Raw genomic sequence first — 17,954 nt, forward strand, 5'->3', positions numbered from 1 at the left:
CAGTGTCACCTCCCCACTGCCCCATCATCAGTGCTTGCTGGGATCACTTCTCAGATAATTTGCATCCAGAGCCCAAATTAAGATAGCAGCTCAATCATCCACCATCTATCATTAACTGAGTGCCCACCACTGTGTGCCTGATACCATTCCAAGTGTTGGGGACACTGCAGGGAGCAGAAGAGACTTCTGCCTGGGGTTAATGGGGCTTCCAGCCCAGTGACCTCAGACTCTTGCATAAGTGTGCCAAGTTGGATGCTCATTCCAGAAAAAAATCTGGAAACAAACCCAGAGTATGGATATCAAGGAGCTTCTCTAGAGCAGAAAGAGTCCACTGAAGGGAGGGGGAAAGTGCTTTGTCTCAGATGGCTCCTCAGAGGGAGCCCAGGGCTTAATGGAAGTGGAGTCCTGGAAGGGGCATCCATTGCAGAGTTCACAGAGGAACCTGAGCTTAGGGACTTCCAACCTTCAAGGTTTCAGGGTCTCAGGAGGTGTCTAATCTGGTGAACTTGGGCTTCTTTGTCCCAGTGGGGGCGGGGTCTCACCCTCCCATTCTAGTCTGGATCCCCTTCCTTGTTTTGTAGACAAAACAGACCACCTCCAGGCTGAACTGGGAATTGGCTAGTCTAAGACCCTGGGCAGGGAGGACAGGGTGGGCATGGACAGACGGAGTCATTCTTTCTAGAAAACAGCCTCTCAGACTGGACTCCAGCCTCATCTCCTAGAGCCCTCTGTTCCCTGCACTCACCCATGGACCACCTGCAGACCTGGTAGCAGTTGGCTCCCATCTTACCCCCCAGTGGATGGCCAGCCTCCAGGCTGGGCAGGGTCAGACAAGTAAGCACCCCCACTCTGCTGGGCTTCCCTGACTGGGTGGTTGGAGCAGGAACAGGAACCCCCTTTCCTCTCCCCTGGACTTGGGTCACTGGTTCCTTGCTTAGACCTCAAAGCCAGGTGGCTGAACCTTGGGATGGGTGAAAGAGGAGGCCCTTCCACACTTTCTGACCCCATCTACACAGTTTGGCTCCAAGGACAGCACCCCGCGGATGCACAGTGCCTCCAACCCACCTCATACGTATGCCCCTGGCCAGGCCCTGCCTGATGGCAGCCGAGCCCGGAGTTCAGGGGCCCTGCTCTTTGGGCCGGCCCTCAGACCACCTCGGGGAGAGCAGAATTACAGTCACACTTCTCTGCAGTCCTGGGGCGCCTGGAGTCAGGGAACACCTAGGAGAGAGGCAGAGCTGAGACGTCAGGTGGGCGGGGCGGGACTGGGCGGCCCTGGTTACTGTCCCGCCCGCCCTGATTCACCCAGCCTCACCCAGCCTGGCCTGGGACTAACTCTGCGGGAGCAGGGACCCAGGAGCTGGGCCCAGCTCTGCCTTGAAGGGTGAGTAGGTGGCTCTCTCCACCGCTGGGAACCAGGCTGGAGGGTAAGAGTCGGGCCCAGAGAAGAACTACCCCAAATACAGCTGGTACTGGGTCCAGGGGCCCACAGCCACCGTCTTGGGTGCAGGGGAGGTGGGGAGCAGGTAGGGGCAGAAAGAGGTTAGGCCCTGGTCAGGACAGGACACAGGGCAGGACAGTGACAGAGTGAAGATCAATAGGCTGGGTGTGACCCTCGGGGGCGGGTTGGTCTTCATCATGTTCCCCTCTCCTTGGCCACTGAGACAACAGCAACAACTTGACTCTGTGAGCCCCTCAAGGCAGCAGAACCACTGCTTGGGGTCTTCACCAGGCTGCCCCCTCCAGGACTCTTGAACCTAAAGATTCCCCAGACCCCCAAGTCCTGCCAGGGCAGCTTGGAAAAGTACTAAGTTGAGAGTTCCCAGGCACGGGACCTCCGACCAAGATCTGCTACTAAGGGGCATCCTCCCCAACCCAGGCCTCAGTTTCCCCCTTGTATAAAAGTCAAAGGTTGGCCCTTGTGCCCTCCAAGGCCTGTTCCAGGGCTGACAACTGCTGCTGTGTCTTCCTTGCCCCTTAATATGGACTGTTGGTGGGGACGGGGCTGGACCAGGAGAACCCACCACTGCCATGTTTTTGGAGACAATGTGGGGGCTTGGGAGGGCCTGAGAGAGGAGAAGCAAGAGTCAGGTGTGGCTGGGCAGAGCTAAGGCTGGGTAGGGGGCCTGTACCTGGTTGTAGGCTGGCAGACTGCCTCTCTGACCTGAAGTTCAGAGCAGCAATCCCTTCATCTCACTCCTGCATCCTCCTACTGAGGTTCTTTTGGCAAAGATGATGGTGTATGCGAGAGGTTTTCTCCCCAAATGGAACAGAGTGGATGCAATCAGACAGCTGGAACTTGGGAGTTGGGCCTCAAATGCTATTTGTGGCTGTGAAAACTTGAGCAAGTTATTTCCCTCCCTTTGAGTCTGGAGAAAGAGGGTTTCCAACACTCATGCTCACCAGGGCATTGAAAGCATCTGGTGGCTGTAAGTTGAGTTCATGGCCCCATTATTTTTCTTAGGGTCCTTCCCCATCCCAGAAGTCCTATTCTCCAGACCCTCCCACTAGTCCTGCTCAGACAGAGGGGGGCCAGCATTGTGTCTGTGGAAGCTTAATGGTAGGTTGTGACAATCAAGTTTGAGTCATGGAGACACATAATGATAATGTCTCGTGTCTGCCTCTGGTGGTGTTGTGTATGTACCTTGTTCCATGGGAACCACTGGGCCATATGCTGGGCAACTTGGAGGTCTCTGCCTTCTTGCCTTTGATTGTGGACCCCAGAAGTGAGCTTGTACCACTGAGATGGATCTGGATGTGTGGCAGAGACTCAGGTAGGAAGTTAGTGCCTGACTCTGTGTGTAGCATTTCTGCGACAGCCCCCAGTTACTGTTCTTCAATTAAGCAGTTGAGCAGTGTCCCTTGCAGGGACATGTAGCCAGGGCAGGGGAACAGTGGGTGGCAGGAACTGGAAAATGGAAAAAGAGTGTGTGGTGTCTCCCTGGTCCTGGGCCTCCCCTCTGCTCAGTGTGTGTGTACTTGGGCCCACATGCACCAATGTGCACACTTTGGAATGCCCCAGGGACCCTTTAGGTGGCTGCATTGTGCTTTTGGCCACTGGGGCTGTTAAGGTGCTCTGGGTGTATTTCCATGTGATTTCCTGGTGACTGAGACTGACTGGCATGCACTGGGGCATTTTTACTTGGCTATCAGGATGAGGACAGCAGGTTCCAGAAACTCTTTGGGAGAAATGAGGGCTATATATTGGGGACCATGGGCGCTGGAGGGGCAGGTGGCCTAGGAGCACCCTCAGAGGCAGTGAGGGCCTTGCTGCCTCCCTCCCCTTCCACCTCCAGCCTCCAGGAAAGAAGAGGGAGGCTCCTGGGTCCCAGCTTGTGGCCTTCATGTTACTTACACCTGGCCATCTGTATCTAGAATAATGATACCTTGGTCTAAAATGAAACCAAGGGACAGGCAGTGGGCTGGCTGCCCAGTCCTACCCTGGTTGTAGGTGTCACACTGGCTCTCTCTGAGTTTTTCATTTCCTGATCCTCTGCCACAGCCTCGCCGACCCTGGAAACCCCCTGCTCCTGCCTTTCAGAGCCCAGGTGTCTCTTTTCTGCCCCAGACCTTGGACACTAGCCCCTCTAGAAACCCAGATGTCCTAGTCACACACACCCCTAGGGCTGACCAGCCTTCAGTTTTGCCACTCCCTGCCCCTGGGGCCTGTAACCAGAGCCAGGCTCCAGCCGGCTTTTCCGGTTGGAGTTTGGAGGTGGTGCCCCAAGCTCCCCTCAAGGAGTGGCGGCCCACGCCCCGGAAGTCCTGAGTCCTGGGCCATCCTCTGGTCCAGCAGTGGAGAGAGTCAGGCTGGACACAAGTGTCTCGAGTCCGGAGAGCAGCAGAGGAAGTTTTACCCAGATTAGTGTTAGGGGTGGGAGGAGATGCCCTGGTTCTGAAAGGACACACAGGCTAGCTCAGGGACAGCAGCCCTGTGGATGGACAGTGCCTCCTGAGCTCTGGGAGGGCAGGCAGGTTCCGACTGGGGCAGAGGTGCCAGGAGCAGAAACGGTAAGAACGGTAGTGGCTTGGCTCCAGGAAGGAGGTGAGATCTGGGGGAGCAGAAGAGGGGACGCACAGCTCCTGGGTTCCACCAGATTTTGACAGGGCGGAGCACAAACCCAGAGCAGAGGCGTTTGTCTGGGTCCTTGAGGCCCTACCACGGAGCGCCCCCGGCTGAAGGCTCTACGCTTACACCTCCTCCTCTCCCGTAGGCAGGATGATTCCGGTGGCCGAGTTCAAGCACTTCTCAGAGCAGCAGCCGGCCTTCAAGTTGCTCAAACCCTGGTGGGACGTCCTGGCCGAATACCTCACAGTGGCTATGCTCATGATCGGGGTCTTTGGCTGCACCCTTCAGGTAAGGGGAGGGGCCAGACTGAGTGAGGGGCAGGAAAATCGAGTCTATATAGAGGCGGGGCTTTGGGCGTGCTCTGGAGCGACTGGAGAGGGGACTAGGAAATTCCCTACCCAAGGATGAGGAAACCCGAGGCCCCTACACTCCAGACCAATTCTGATGCCTTCCCATTCCCTCTACCACTGGCAGCAGCACCAAAGTCCTTCGCATAGTTATGGCAGCCATACTTTCCCAGTGTAATATTTATGTCCCCAGAACCTAGAAATACCTGCAGTTAACTTACTAGTTTGCCAGGGCTGTCATCACCAACTGGGTAGCCTAAACAGAAATTTATTGTCTTACAGTTCTGGAACCTAGAACTATGAAATCAACGCATTGACAGGGTTGGACCCTTCCCAGAGCTGTCAGGGGAATATGTCCTGTGCCTCTCCTAGATTCCGATGGCCTCAAGCATTCCTTGGTTCATAGATGATGTTCTCCCTATATCTGCATAGCATCTTCCCTCTGTGTGTGTGTGTCCAGATTTCCCCTTTTTAAAAGGACACAGTCATATTGGTTTAGGGCCTGCCCTACTTATCTCATCTTACCCGGACTCCCTCTACCCTGGAAAGACTATTTCCAAACACCACCACATTCACAGGTATTGGGGGTTAGGACTTCAACATTTTTTGGGGGGGATACAAGTCAACCTAACATTTTTTTTCAGACAAAGACCAGTGCTCAGGCTTAGTGACTCTACCAAAGTCACAGCCAGCTCGGGACAGTGAAGGGTCGGGGCCTCCTACCTCAGCCTACTTATCTCCCAGTTCCCCATACCCTCTTTCACCCTCTTCCCTATCCCCAGGTGACACAGGACAAGATCATTTGTCTACCCAGTCATGAACTCTGGGAGAACTTATCTGAGACCCCGTGTCAGCAACTGCTGCTGCAGGGGGTCCCCGAACAGATGGGCGGTCTCCATGAAGTGAGCGGCCTCAAAAACAACCTGGACCTTCAGCAGTACAGCTTCATTAACCAGCTCTGCTATGAGAAGGCCCTTCACTGGTACCCCAAGTACTTCCCCTACCTGGTTGTCATTCACACGCTCATCTTCATGGTCTGCACCAGCTTCTGGTTCAAGTTCCCTGGCACCAGCTCCAAGATTGAACACTTCACCTCCATCCTGGGCAAGTGTTTCGACTCACCATGGACTACAAGGGCCCTGTCTGAGGTGTCGGGGGAGAACCGCAAAGGCCATACCACTCGACAAGCAACAACGACCGTGGCAGCTGAGGCAGGGACAGGAAAAGCAGGGGAGGGTGAGAAAGAGGTACTGATAGAACCTGAGAAAGTGGTGACTGAGCCACCGGCTGTTACCCTGTTGGACAAGAAGGAGGGCGAGCAGGCCAAAGCCCTCTTTGAGAAGGTCAAGAAGTTCCGCATACATGTGGAAGAGGGGGACATTTTATACACCATGTACATCAGGCAGACAGTGCTCAAAGTCTGCAAGTTCTTTGCCATCCTGGTCTACAACCTTATCTACGTGGAGAAAATAAGCTTCGTGGTGGCCTGCACAGTTGAGACATCAAGGTTCACAGGCTATGCCAGCTTCTGCTGCAACCACACCAAGGCCTACCTCTTCTCCAAGCTGGCTTTCTGCTACATCTCCTTCGTGTGTGTCTATGGAATCACCTGCCTCTATACACTCTATTGGCTCTTCCACCGGCCCCTCAAGGAGTACTCCTTCCATTCTGTGCGGGAGGAGACCGGCATGAATGATATCCCTGACGTAAAGAATGACTTTGCCTTCATGCTGCACCTCATCGACCAGTACGACCCGCTCTACTCCAAGCGCTTTGCCGTCTTTCTCTCTGAGGTCAGCGAGAGCCGACTGAAGCAGCTCAACCTCAACCACGAGTGGACACCTGAGAAACTTCGGCAGAAGCTGCAGCGCAACGCCAAGGGCCGGCTGGAGCTGGCGCTCTGCATGCTCCCAGGACTTCCTGACACTGTCTTTGAGCTCCGAGAGGTGGAGGCGCTACGCCTGGAGGCCATCTGTGATACCACCTTTCCCCCAAGCCTGTCACAGCTGGTGCACCTGCAGGAGCTCAGCCTGCTCCACTCACCTGCCCGGCTGCCTTTCTCCTTGCAGATCTTTCTGCGGGACCGCCTGAAGGTCATCCGTATCAAGTGCGAGGAGCTCCGCGAGGTGCCCCTCTGGGTGTTTGGGCTCCGCGGCCTGGAGGAGCTGCACCTTGAGGGGCTCTTTCCCCCAGAGCTGGCTCAGGTAGCCACCCTTGAAAGCCTCCGGGAACTGAAGCAGCTCAAGGTGCTGTCTCTTCGGAGCAATGCTGGCAAGGTCCCAGCCAGCGTGACCGACGTAGCCAGCCACCTGCAGCGGCTTAGCCTGCACAATGATGGGTCCCGCCTGTTGGCCCTTAACAGCCTCAAGAAGCTAACAGTACTTCGGGAGCTGGAGCTGGTGGCCTGTGGGCTGGAGCGCATCCCCCATGCCATCTTCAGCCTGGGTGCACTGCAGGAACTTGACCTCAAGGACAACCACCTACGGTCCATTGAGGAAATCCTCAGCTTCCAGCACTGTCGCAAGCTGGTCACACTCAGGCTATGGCACAACCAGATCGCCTATGTCCCTGAACATGTGCGTAAGCTGCGGGTCCTTGAGCAGCTCTACCTCAGCCACAACAAGCTGGAGGCCCTGCCGCCTCAGCTGGGCATGTGCTCTGGCCTCCACCTGCTGGATGTCACCCACAATGGGCTGCACTCCCTGCCACCTGAGCTGGGTCTCCTCCAGAACCTGCAGCACCTGGCTCTCTCGTACAATGCCCTGGAGGCCCTGCCTGATGAGCTCTTCTTCTGCTGTAAGCTTCGGACGTTGCTCCTGGGCCACAATCACCTGAGTCAGCTGTCGCCCCTGGTGGGGACCCTCAGGGCCCTCAGCCACCTGGAGCTCAAGGGCAACAGCTTGGAGGCACTGCCAGAAGAACTGGGCAACTGTAGAGGGCTCAAGAAGGTGGGGCTTCTGGTGGAGGACACCCTTTATGAGGGCCTGCCAGCAGAGGTTCGGGAAAAGATGGAGGAGGAGTGAAGCCAGGAGGGGCAGGTTGAGGTAGAGGCTTCTGGATGATTCAGTCCCAAAATCTCTACCATTGTCTTCAAGGCAGGTGGGCCTGGACCAGGGAGGAGGAGCTGACATGCCAGCCTGTGGGGCCCAGGCAAGATCCTAGGACTGGTTTATCTGGTGAGATGGTAGGCTGTGGGTTTGGGGTGGAACAGCATGGAAGGATTAACTCAGTCATAAGATTCTCAGACCAAAACCACACCTCTGTCTTTGCCTGGCTTGTCTGTCCCAGCCCTGGGCTAGGGGCTATTCCCTTGTGTATTGCTGCCCTCCCCCTGGACATTCTAGCTCAATCAGTGCCACAAAAGGGGGTGGGACACATCCCAATAGGATTTCAATCCTCTTCCCCTCACCGAACAGCTTACCTCAGGGGTTCTCTCCCAAGCAGACACAAAGGACCAGCACACACTGCACCCACTTTGATGTTAAGCCCTTATATATGGACATGGAATTCAGAAACAAGGTTCTCTTATTTGGCTATGCATCAAAATCAACATTCCCAGAAAACATCCCAGGCCCCACCCCTGAAAGACTGACTCAGGAGCTTTGGCTGGAGGCCAGGAACTTGCCTATAAATAAGCAATCCAGATAATTCTGATGCATGTGGTCCTAGGCCTGTATGTTAGAAAATGATGACCTACAGAGGAGATATATGGATATTGAGAGCAGGGATTCTAAACCCTTTTTAGATCCCTAAACCCTTGAGAATCTGATAAAAGTTGAGGGCACCTCCTTCCTCAGGAAAATGCTTGTGTATACATTCATGCACTATTCTGCAAACAATTTCAGGCAGTCAACAAATTCCCCCCCCACCCCCGATCCCTAAGGGCTATTCATGGATATCCTAAAGGTTGTGGACCCCAGGTTAAGAACACCTGCTGTGGAGGGTACATTTGTTAAAAAATAAACAATACTAATTATCGGGGCTATCACTCTGATCTCCTGTGTCCACCCCTGTCGTTGTCTAAGCCATTTCACCAGACCAATTATAGGCAAGTGGACACAGGTACCACATTCAAGGGTATAAGTCTCTGTCCTGGAGACCTCAGACAATCTGGAGAAATTAGGTGGCATCTCTTGTCTAGCTCTTTTCCTGGAGAACCCCTTTCTTATGCTTTCCCTGTTATCCTCCTGACTCCATATATTTTTTTTATCTGTTTCACCTGTAAGTAATCACCAGAAGGGTCCCCCCGTTTGGACCAGGAGCCTGTAGGGCGCTAGGCACAGCTAGCCTGATCCTAACCTCCTGGGCTTGGCACCTCCCAGGTTTCTGCAAAATGCAATTCTCCTCTCGGCACCTAAGATCAGAGGCACGCTGCTCTTCGGGAACTCAGGATTTCAGATGGGGATATTTTCCCAGCACCCTTAAGACATGTTAAAGGAATATTTAGGCTGAAGGGACACCAGGCCGAAGCACCTAACTGCAGGGCCAGTCTTCTGTATTGTCCAGAAGCTGGGCTCACATTCTGAGGGCGGGACGTCTTCGGGAGGAAGTCTTAAAATGTCCCAGGCCAATAAGACCTCAAACTCTAGCCTTGACTTTGGCCCCGTCGCCGAGGTCAGGGGTCGTGCTGCAGGATTCCCCGTGCCCCGACAGTGGCCTGAGACCTATCCCGTTTCTCCACCCTGCCCTTGGCCAACCCTGAGCTTGCTGAAATGGAAGGAGCTCCCCACGGGTGCCTAATTAGGGTGAGGAGGGAGCAATTAAGCAAAACAGAGATCCTAATGAAATATGTCCAAAGTGAGAAAGGAGTCCTGATAACGATTTGGGGCCAGAAAGGGCCCAGCCAAGAACAGCGAAGAGGAGACTAAGCACACAACAGAGGGGACCACTCGCGATAACGCCAGGGTGAACAGCCAGCGCACGCGCAGCAGACACCAGGCGCGGGACCTCGTCTCCCCCTACAGTACGCTGACGCATCACTTTCCCCGCCCATCGCTCTCTACAGAATGGGGAATGGGGTTTTCACACAGAGCTGCGCACCGTCGCAATTGGGAATATGCGCATGTGCACCTCAGCGGGTGGTTTGCGTATTGCCTGCCGGGAGCTCTAGTTGGCGTCATCCCTCGGGCTGGAACGAGGCACGCACGCGCGGAGGTTCGCACAAGGACCATCCGGTGCGCACCATGAGCATGCGCCCTGCGGGACGAGACGGCGGCTCGGCGGGGTCATCCAGGCGCAGGCGCAGTGTGGTGTTTGTCTGCCGGGCTGACGGGCGGCCAGGAGGTGCGCGGCGGCGGTGGCTGCGGCGGGGAAGATGGCGGCGTCCTCCCTGGAGCAGAAGCTGTCCCGCCTGGAAGCAAAGCTGAAGCAGGAGAACCGCGAGGCCCGTCGGAGGATCGATCTCAACCTAGATATCAGTCCCCAGCGGCCCAGGCCCAGTAAGCAAGGCGGCGTGGGGGAGGGGGCCGGCGGGGCGGGGCGCGCTCTCCGGGAGGCCCCGCCCCTGCTCCAGGCCCCGCCCCCACTTCCGGGGAGCTCTTGCTGCTTCTCACCGAACCCCCCCCAGCTGTCGGCCGACGTGGAGAGGGTCATGGTGACCCCGGAGCCATGGGGCTGGCGGGCTTTCTGGCGCCCTTTTCCCGATCTGGGGGATTCCCCCTTATGGGTCCCGGGAGGCTAGTTACCCGGCTCCAGGTGAGGACCACTCCCACCTTGTGACCCGCCCCCATCGCGGTGATCTGCGGAGCCTGTTACCCTACGGTGAGCCGAGCTCCCCCTACTCCACGCGATCCTGACTACATCCAGGTCCCGTGGAAACACGCACGCAACCCTTTTGAACAGGTGGTTCCACTCCCGCCATCTCACTGATTGTCAAGAGGCCCCTACCCCTCTCCACTGCTGGGTCCTTGTCACACAGGCTCAACGGATGATCCACTCATACACTAAACACCTGGCCGGGGGACCCCTGAGGTTACTTGACCACATATAACCCCTCCTTATTCCTCTGACCAAATGATTCTCCCACTACCTCCCGGTGATTGGGGATCCCATCTCCACAGTCAGACTTTATCATTGGGCTCAGCAGACCCCCACTCTATTCACATACCCCAGGCCTCTTTATACTCTTCTGACAGGTTCCACTACCAGCATCTTGGTGACTGTGTCCAGCCTCTGAAAAATACACACCCAACCCCAAAAGCCTGGAGATTTTGTCATCTGGACTCACGTGACTTCCTCTTCCCCACACGCTCACTGACCTGGCCTGGGTACACCTGAGGCCAGTATGATGACATCTAGCGTTCTAGCACTCATACACCTATCCTCTGATTCCATTGTCTCAGTGCCTACTTTCCTGGCATCTGGAATCAAGGGTTCCCCCAACACCCCCACCTGCTTTGGGATCACCATGACCACATTTAGTCATCTTGTTATGTTCCACAGAACCTTCTTCTCAAATCCTCTCAGCTGGAGGATATCAGGTTTCCCCCTTCCCTGCAGGCCTGATGAACAGCACCCCACGTGCTTTCTGTGTCTTTCTTGCCCTCCTCAGTATCCTCTCTGATTGATCCTTGTAAGCTTATGTAGCTTATGTGGGGTCAGCCTGACAGGAGGGGGAAGATAACCTATATCTGGGTACTCAGACTACCCCCTATTCCCCTACTGACTTTCATAGCTGACACCCACCTGTCTGTGTGTAGGGCCCACTCCCCAGCCCTCCCTCCCTCTCTGAGTCAGCTTGGATTCCTCCCTGAGGGGGGGGTCTCTTGGGAAGCCCAGAGAAGTGACAAAACAGCAATGCTAGTGTTGGACACACCCTGGGCAGGAAGCACAACCAGGACTGGAGGGTTCCTGCTGGATCTGTGGTGCTGCCCTTCCCTCTCCCCACCCCTGCCCTGAGTGAAGGAGACAGGGCTGGGTATGGGGCCTGGGGTGCCTTATGAGGGTGGCTGTCCCAGGTGCGGAGTGAGGCACGGCAAGGCCCAAGGCGGGCAGGCCTTTGAGGAGCCCCACTCTAGGCATCTGTGTCTGTGTCAGCTCCATCCATCCTTCCAGTCTTCCCATCTGTCGATTTCTACCCATCTCTGCGGTTTGGTGCCTTGCGCCTCCCCCTTCTCCTTGTTATGATTTGATTTCTTTTCTTTTGGACAAATTGATTATTTCTGTTGTGATTTATCGTGGTGTTGTTTTTTTTCTTCCTTCTTCCCATCCAGTTATTGTGATCACCCTAAGCCCTGCTCCTGCCCCGTCCCAACGAGCAGGTACCAGCCTTTTTATCATCGCTGCTTGGACATCTGCACCATTGACCTAACCGCTGCCCTTGCCTCAGAATCCCATCTCCCTGTCCCTCCATGCTGTGTGTGTCTGTGTGTATACACATGTGTGTGCACGCGCGCACACACATACACATCTCCTTGAACTCTCCCTCTCCCTCCTTGAGAGCCACGTCAGGCCCACCTTGCCTCTTCTTCTGTGTCCTCTCACCTCCCCTTTCTCCCATCCTCTTGGATGCAGGTTTGGACTCCCTGGAGGAGGAACTGGGCTCCCTTACTGACTGGTAGTGTGTCACTTGTGAGAGAATCCCGTGTGTGTGCATGTGTGTGTAAGCGAGAAGGAGAGAAAGTGGGACTGGTGCATCAGTTGTGCCTACGGATCCATTTCAACAATTCAGGGAACATGTTTGGCCCCTATGTGCTGTGCCTGCTCCAGGCTCCGGGGACACATCAGGGAATAAAATTGACCAGATTCCTCTCCTTGTGCAGCTGATGCAGCACTAGGGGTGGGGTGAGGGTGGGAACAATGAGCAGATTCCTGGTCAGGGAGAGCAGAAGAGCCTATGAGCCTCAAGGGCAGAGTGGAGCAGGGGTGAGGGTGCTGCAGTAGGGAGGTCAGGGCAAACCTCTGGAGATGGTAGGGTTAGAGCAAAGTCTCATTGAGGGTGAGGGGTGTGCAAATGGAGGTGGAGGAATGGCCCTGCCAAGGCCTGAGTACAGGTGCCAGTGGGTCTGGGAATGGGTGTGTGCAGGACGGGCCCACACTTGAGTCTTTGTGAGACTGACCAGGCTGGAGGTCTGGTCCTGTTGGTCCTTGCGGGAAAGTGAGACTAGGTTGGGCAGTTGTATGTGTACAACCTTGTGTGTATGTGTAAGATGGTGGTGGGGGCCCCATGTTGTACCGTCCGCTTGTCTGCATGTGGGGGGTTTGCCATGACCTGTGTGTGTAGGCATGTATACTGGCTGACAACCTGGTACACCTGTGGCTCCAGACAGCCACATGCCCTCATGTCTCTACCTTTTGTCTGTTATTCATTCATCTCTCTCTCTCTCACTCATCTTCATGCTTTCCCTCTGTCCTCCTGACCTGCCGTGTGGCTCATCACCAGCTCAGTACTCAGTGACCACGCTGGGACATTATGTATCTCCACTCTCCCTGTCCTCCACCCCATCCCCCAGCCTACAGCCACTTCACATCCCATTGTGCTTCAGTTTGCAGGGCTGGTGTTAGCCTCTGTCCCCCTGCAGCCCTTTCTGGGGCTCTGGGGCAGCTTGCAAAGGTCCAGTGGCCTCTGCAAGGGAGGTGACGCATGGGGCACCAAAGTGTTTAGAAGATGGGAATGTGGTCCTCTCCCCAGAGAGCTGACAGTACAGAGCAGAAGAGGGGTCCAGATACCTCTCAGGATGAGGACCTGGAAGTATCTCAAGAGGGTCCAGGTGTAGGAGTACAAGGCAAGGCTGTTCAGTGGAGGGCAGGGGGGCTTAGCTCTACGGTTCAGACCATGGCAGAGCCAAGATAGAAGGACGTTACTCAGCTGGGGTGGGGTGGGGCATGGGAGTCAAGGGTGCTGGGTTTGACTGTGTCCCTGTGGTCCCCCGAGCTCTTTCTCTATTGCTTCCAGGCCCTTGCAGCACCTGTACCCTTTCTAGAACCTGCAGGCCAGGGTTATATACTTGCCCCCACACTCTGGCTGGGATCAGGGACCTGGGCCAACAGGGCAGGAAAGTGCCCAACTGCCAGCAATTCAAGCACACCCCTTCGTCACTGGCCCGCATTACCAGGTGCTCGCAGAACTGCGGGAGGACTACGTGGGCTGCGGCAGGAGGTGTGGAGAGAGGAGGGGCATCAGCTGGGAGCAGGCCCCAGGCCTGCTCTCCTTGGGAAGGTGTACCTGGGAGGGCACTTGTAGCCAGTGCCCTCCCCAGCCAAGGACCCCCTTCCAGAGTGCCAGGCCTGGGGGGATGAGGGTTCAGTGGAGGATCGTCGGTCTCCTCGCAGACCCACAGTGACCCCTACTCCTCCATCCTGTTGCCAGCCCAGCCAAAGGAGGCTCCCAGCCCTTTAGCAAATGTGCTTTCCTGTCTGGGCCTCTCTGGCCTGTCTGCAGCATCCTCGTCTTGGGCAGCTGGGCCCCAGTCTTGGCTCCCGTCTGTCTGTCTCTTGCCCTTTGATCCCCTAACGCCTCCTGCCTGTCCTGGAGTATCCCCTGCCTGTCCGCTGCCTGCCTGCCTGCCTGCCTGCCTGCAGCATGTTCAAGCCATCCGCATGCAGGCTGCTGGAAAGAACCAAACCCCTGCCTGGCCCAGCACCCCTTCCAAATCCCGCCAGTCCTGTAGGGGCTGTGCCAGCCAGAACCCTTTATCATCAGCACGCAGGCTCAGTCTGGGGTCCTGACCTATCCCTGTTGGCCCTAGCTCTGCAGGCCAGGCTGGGAAGCTCAAAGACAAACCTGCTACCCAGAGGGTGGCCCTCCCTGACTGTGGAATGGGACATGGGAAGCCTGGGTCCCTCACCCATTATCTCCTTAAGGCAGTCTGCCTCACTCTGGATGGGCAGCCAAGTTCATTTTAGCCCACAGGACCAAATCTCAGGTTAATCCTGGCAGACAACCCTTCCTCACATGGTCCCAAGTATGGGCACTGTGGCAAGAGGTGGGGAGAAAAGGGGCATGCCAGGGAGGGTGCCTGGCTGAGGGACACCATCAGCATAGACTTGAGCATAAACCCTTGGCCTCTGAGGACCACCATTCCCAGCCAGCCCACTCCATCGATTTCCAGAATGGGGATGGAAGAGGTACCAAGAGTGGTGCCAAGGTTTTAGATCCCAGCTCTTCCCACCCGTCAGGGCAGGGGGCTGTGCTAGCTGATGTGAAGATGCCTGGGAGGGGAAGATTAAGGTCCCTAGCCCCTAAGAGTGCCAGCACTGGAGGTGGGGTCAGCTGGACACTAACCCCCTCCACGCCCCTGGCTCTCACCCCCCCAGCCCTGCAGCTCCCACTGGCCAACGATGGCGGCAGCCGCTCACCATCCTCGGAAAGCTCCCCACAGCAACCCATGCCCCCTGCCCGGCCCCGCCACATGCTGGGGCTCCCATCCACCTTGTTCACACCCCGAAGCATGGAGAGGTGAGCTGTGGGAGGTCAGTGTAGGGGAGGGCCTCTGGGCTGGCCCCAGGGAGGGGGTGGTGAAATTTGTGGGAATCCCTGCCTCTTGGGAGCTGGGGTGGCCTCAGGTTGGTCAGGACACCCCTCCACCCACACCTGCTCCCTGTTCCTTCAGTATTGAGATTGACCAGAAGCTGCAGGAAATCATGAAGCAGACAGGCTACCTGACTATCGGGGGCCAGGTACCACCCTTCCCCCAGCCCCCAGGGGGTGGGCAGGTCTCAGTGGGACTGGGACTGTGTGGTGGGACAGAGGCTAGGCAGACCCCTAGCCGCAACTCTCCTCACCAGCGCTACCAGGCGGAAATCAACGATCTGGAGAACTTGGGGGAGATGGGCAGTGGCACCTGCGGCCAGGTATGGAAGATGCGCTTCAGAAAGACAGGCCACATCATTGCCGTCAAGGTGAGCCCCCACCCCACCCAAGTAAACCCCATGCCCCTCAGCTTTGGGTGCTTAGGATCTCCTCCCCTCCCCACACCATCCTGTGCAGCAAATGCGACGCTCGGGGAACAAGGAAGAGAACAAGCGGATCCTCATGGACCTGGACGTGGTACTCAAGAGCCACGACTGCCCCTACATCGTGCAGTGTTTTGGGACCTTCATCACTAATGTAAGCCCGACTGCCATGCCCTGCCTTGTCTGCCCACTTCCTTGAGTCTCCCTTACCACTCTGAGCCTGTCCCTGAGCCCCTGTCCTGTTCCTCTGATTGGGGTGGGCAAGAGGGTATGGCTGCCCCGAAGCCATGCCTGTTGCCCCTGCAGACAGATGTCTTCATTGCCATGGAGCTCATGGGCACCTGTGCTGAGAAGCTGAAGAAGCGGATGCAGGGCCCCATCCCTGAGCGGATCCTGGGCAAGATGACAGTAGCGGTGAGTGGCCAGGCAGGGGCAGGGGCTGAGGCTGGCCAACCAGGCCCCATCATCCCCCTTCCCGACTCAGTTACAGCACCCTCCCCTTTCTTCAAAGATTGTGAAGGCGCTGTATTACCTGAAAGAGAAGCACGGGGTGATCCACCGGGACGTCAAGCCCTCCAACATCCTGTTGGACGAGCGGGGCCAAATCAAACTCTGCGACTTTGGCATCAGTGGCCGCCTTGTTGACTCCAAAGCCAAAACGCGGAGCGCTGGCTGTGCTGCCTACATGGCAGTAAGTAGGGGCCTGGCGGGCAGGCAGCCTGGGGGCCTGGGTGGTGCACCTGCCCCCTGCCCCAGGGGCCCCTTCTCCCTTTTCAACTCTCCCCCGCCTCTTCCCTATAGCCTGAGCGCATTGACCCCCCGGACCCCACCAAGCCAGACTATGACATCCGGGCTGACGTGTGGAGCCTGGGCATCTCCCTGGTGAGTTGGGGTTGCTCCTCGTGAGAACTGGGCTGGCCCATTCTTGGGGTACAGGAGGATAGCAGGGAGGGTAGGAGCCCGTCCTTGGCCAATCCAGCCCCCCATCTCTCCCCAGGTGGAGCTGGCGACAGGACAGTTTCCCTACAAGAACTGTAAGACGGACTTTGAAGTCCTCACCAAGGTCCTGCAGGAAGAGCCCCCGCTCCTGCCCAGCCACATGGGTTTCTCAGGGGACTTTCAGTCCTTCGTCAAAGACTGGTGAGGAGCCTCTACCCCAGCACTCCGCTGGGGGAGGTAGGCAGGTCAGGTGTGGCCCGAAGTCAGGACAGCGGGGGAGGTGTGGAGCCCGAGGGGGATGGCAAGCCCTCCTTCATGGGGGTAGGGCAGCTGTGGGCCAGAAGGAGCTCAGGGCAGGGGCTGCAGGCAGGAGCTGGAGCCCTAGGAGCCATGACCCCGGTTCAGACTGGACCTGAGGGGACAGCTGGCTCCAGAGCATTTGGCTAGGTGGCCATGGGCTTCACTTCAGGAGGTTGAAAACAAGCAGAGGTCAGAGGGCTCAAAGCATTCTGTACCAATAAGCAGAATTACACAGGCGGGATGTCCATGTTGGATTCTGTCTCCAGGGAACCCTTCCTACTGACACCTCATGACATGGTTCAGGCCCCCGCCCAGGTCAGTGCAGGCCCTGGGTCCTTTGAGGTGTTCCAGCTCATGGCACAGGGCTGGGAGGACACAGAAGCTCCTTCCCACAGTTTTCGAAGATCCCTGGCTCAGCAGGTGGCACAGCTGGGCCTGTCTCCAGGTCCTCACCTCCCTCTCCTCTGTTTCCAGCCTTACTAAAGATCACAGGAAGAGACCAAAGTACAATAAGCTACTTGTGAGTACCTGGAGCCCCTCCCTACCCTATCCCAGCCTCACTCCCCACCACTCACTCTTCTGGATACCCAGGGCCTGAGCGGGGCCGGCAGGGAAGCTGCCCTTGTCCTAAGCACCCCCCTTGGGCCCTGCAGGAACACAGCTTCATCAAGCACTATGAGACGCTGGAGGTGGATGTGGCATCCTGGTTCAAGGATGTCATGGCGAAGACCGAGTCACCGAGGACTAGTGGAGTCCTAAGCCAACACCACCTGCCCTTCTTCAGGTAGCTGCATGGTGGCAGCCAGCCCCACCATGGGGGCCGGGGAAGTGGCCACAGGCCCCCTCTTCCCTACCTGGCCACCCAGCTGCACGTCAGGGGAGACCTGGGAACTGGACGGCCGCTGAGGGCTGAGGACAAAGTATGGGATGCCAACCCAACCCTGACTCCCCTACCCAGCAGCCATGGACAGATGGGCCCTCCAGGCCCTAGCCCCTCCAGTCCTGGGGTCAGCCGACTGTATGAGTCCCCGTACAGACACTGTGAACGGAAGACAGCAGGCCGCGAGCAGACTCACTATTTATTCAGTCGTAATCTCTGGGCTGGGGTGGCCACCACGGGCCAGGAGAGAGTCACCTGTCCTGTATCCTCCCACGCTCGCCCTGTGCTGCCCCTTCCGCGGTACATATGCTGTTTCCACCTCCCTCTCACCTTCCTTGACACCTCTCTGGTTTTCCGTCTCCTTTCCTGCCTCTTCCCCTGCCTGTCTCCTGACCCATGCCCAGGCCCTGCTACCCACAATGGGACCCCTTGGTCGTCTTAGATCAGTGGCGAGCAATGAGTCTTGCCTCATCCCAGAAAGGCAGTCTGGACATTGTGACTGAAGCTGACCTGGGCTGCTTGCGCT

The 17,954-nt window shown here is 56.8% G+C and overlaps 2 protein-coding genes across 8 annotated transcripts; both read left to right on the forward strand.

The window, feature by feature from the left end:
- The first annotated feature begins 1,297 nt into the window (after window positions 1-1,297).
- On the forward strand, window positions 1,298-8,392 carry LRRC8E (leucine rich repeat containing 8 VRAC subunit E). 5 transcript variants are annotated; one of them, XM_024560806.2, is made up of 3 exons: window positions 1,298-1,384; window positions 4,215-4,357; window positions 5,199-8,392. In XM_024560806.2, the coding sequence occupies exons 2-3, from the start codon at window positions 4,220-4,222 to the stop codon at window positions 7,437-7,439; spliced, it is 2,379 nt and encodes a 792-aa protein (XP_024416574.2). In that variant the 5' UTR covers window positions 1,298-1,384; window positions 4,215-4,219; the 3' UTR covers window positions 7,440-8,392. The 5 variants fall into 5 exon arrangements, with proteins under 5 accessions (XP_024416574.2, XP_045051690.2, XP_045051689.2 ...); XM_045195755.2 differs by having other exon boundaries at window positions 1,334-1,384; window positions 4,219-4,357; XM_045195754.2 differs by having other exon boundaries at window positions 1,347-1,427.
- A 1,220-nt stretch (window positions 8,393-9,612) lies between these two features.
- Window positions 9,613-17,603, forward strand: MAP2K7 (mitogen-activated protein kinase kinase 7). Of its 3 annotated transcripts, XM_024560815.4 has the most exons (12): window positions 9,613-9,854; window positions 11,628-11,675; window positions 14,671-14,812; window positions 14,967-15,033; window positions 15,142-15,255; window positions 15,344-15,463; window positions 15,616-15,723; window positions 15,821-16,000; window positions 16,111-16,191; window positions 16,307-16,449; window positions 17,023-17,068; window positions 17,202-17,603. In XM_024560815.4, exons 1-12 carry the CDS (start codon window positions 9,731-9,733, stop codon window positions 17,334-17,336), a joined length of 1,308 nt encoding a protein of 435 aa, XP_024416583.2. In that variant the 5' UTR covers window positions 9,613-9,730; the 3' UTR covers window positions 17,337-17,603. The 3 variants fall into 3 exon arrangements, with proteins under 3 accessions (XP_024416583.2, XP_024416582.2, XP_024416584.2); XM_024560816.3 differs by lacking the exon at window positions 11,628-11,675 and having other exon boundaries at window positions 9,620-9,854; XM_024560814.4 differs by lacking the exon at window positions 11,628-11,675 and having other exon boundaries at window positions 14,967-15,255.
- Window positions 17,604-17,954: the final 351 nt, after the last annotated feature.

Source organism: Desmodus rotundus, chromosome 9, assembly GCF_022682495.2.
Source record: "Desmodus rotundus isolate HL8 chromosome 9, HLdesRot8A.1, whole genome shotgun sequence".
NCBI lineage: Eukaryota > Metazoa > Chordata > Mammalia > Chiroptera > Phyllostomidae > Desmodus > Desmodus rotundus.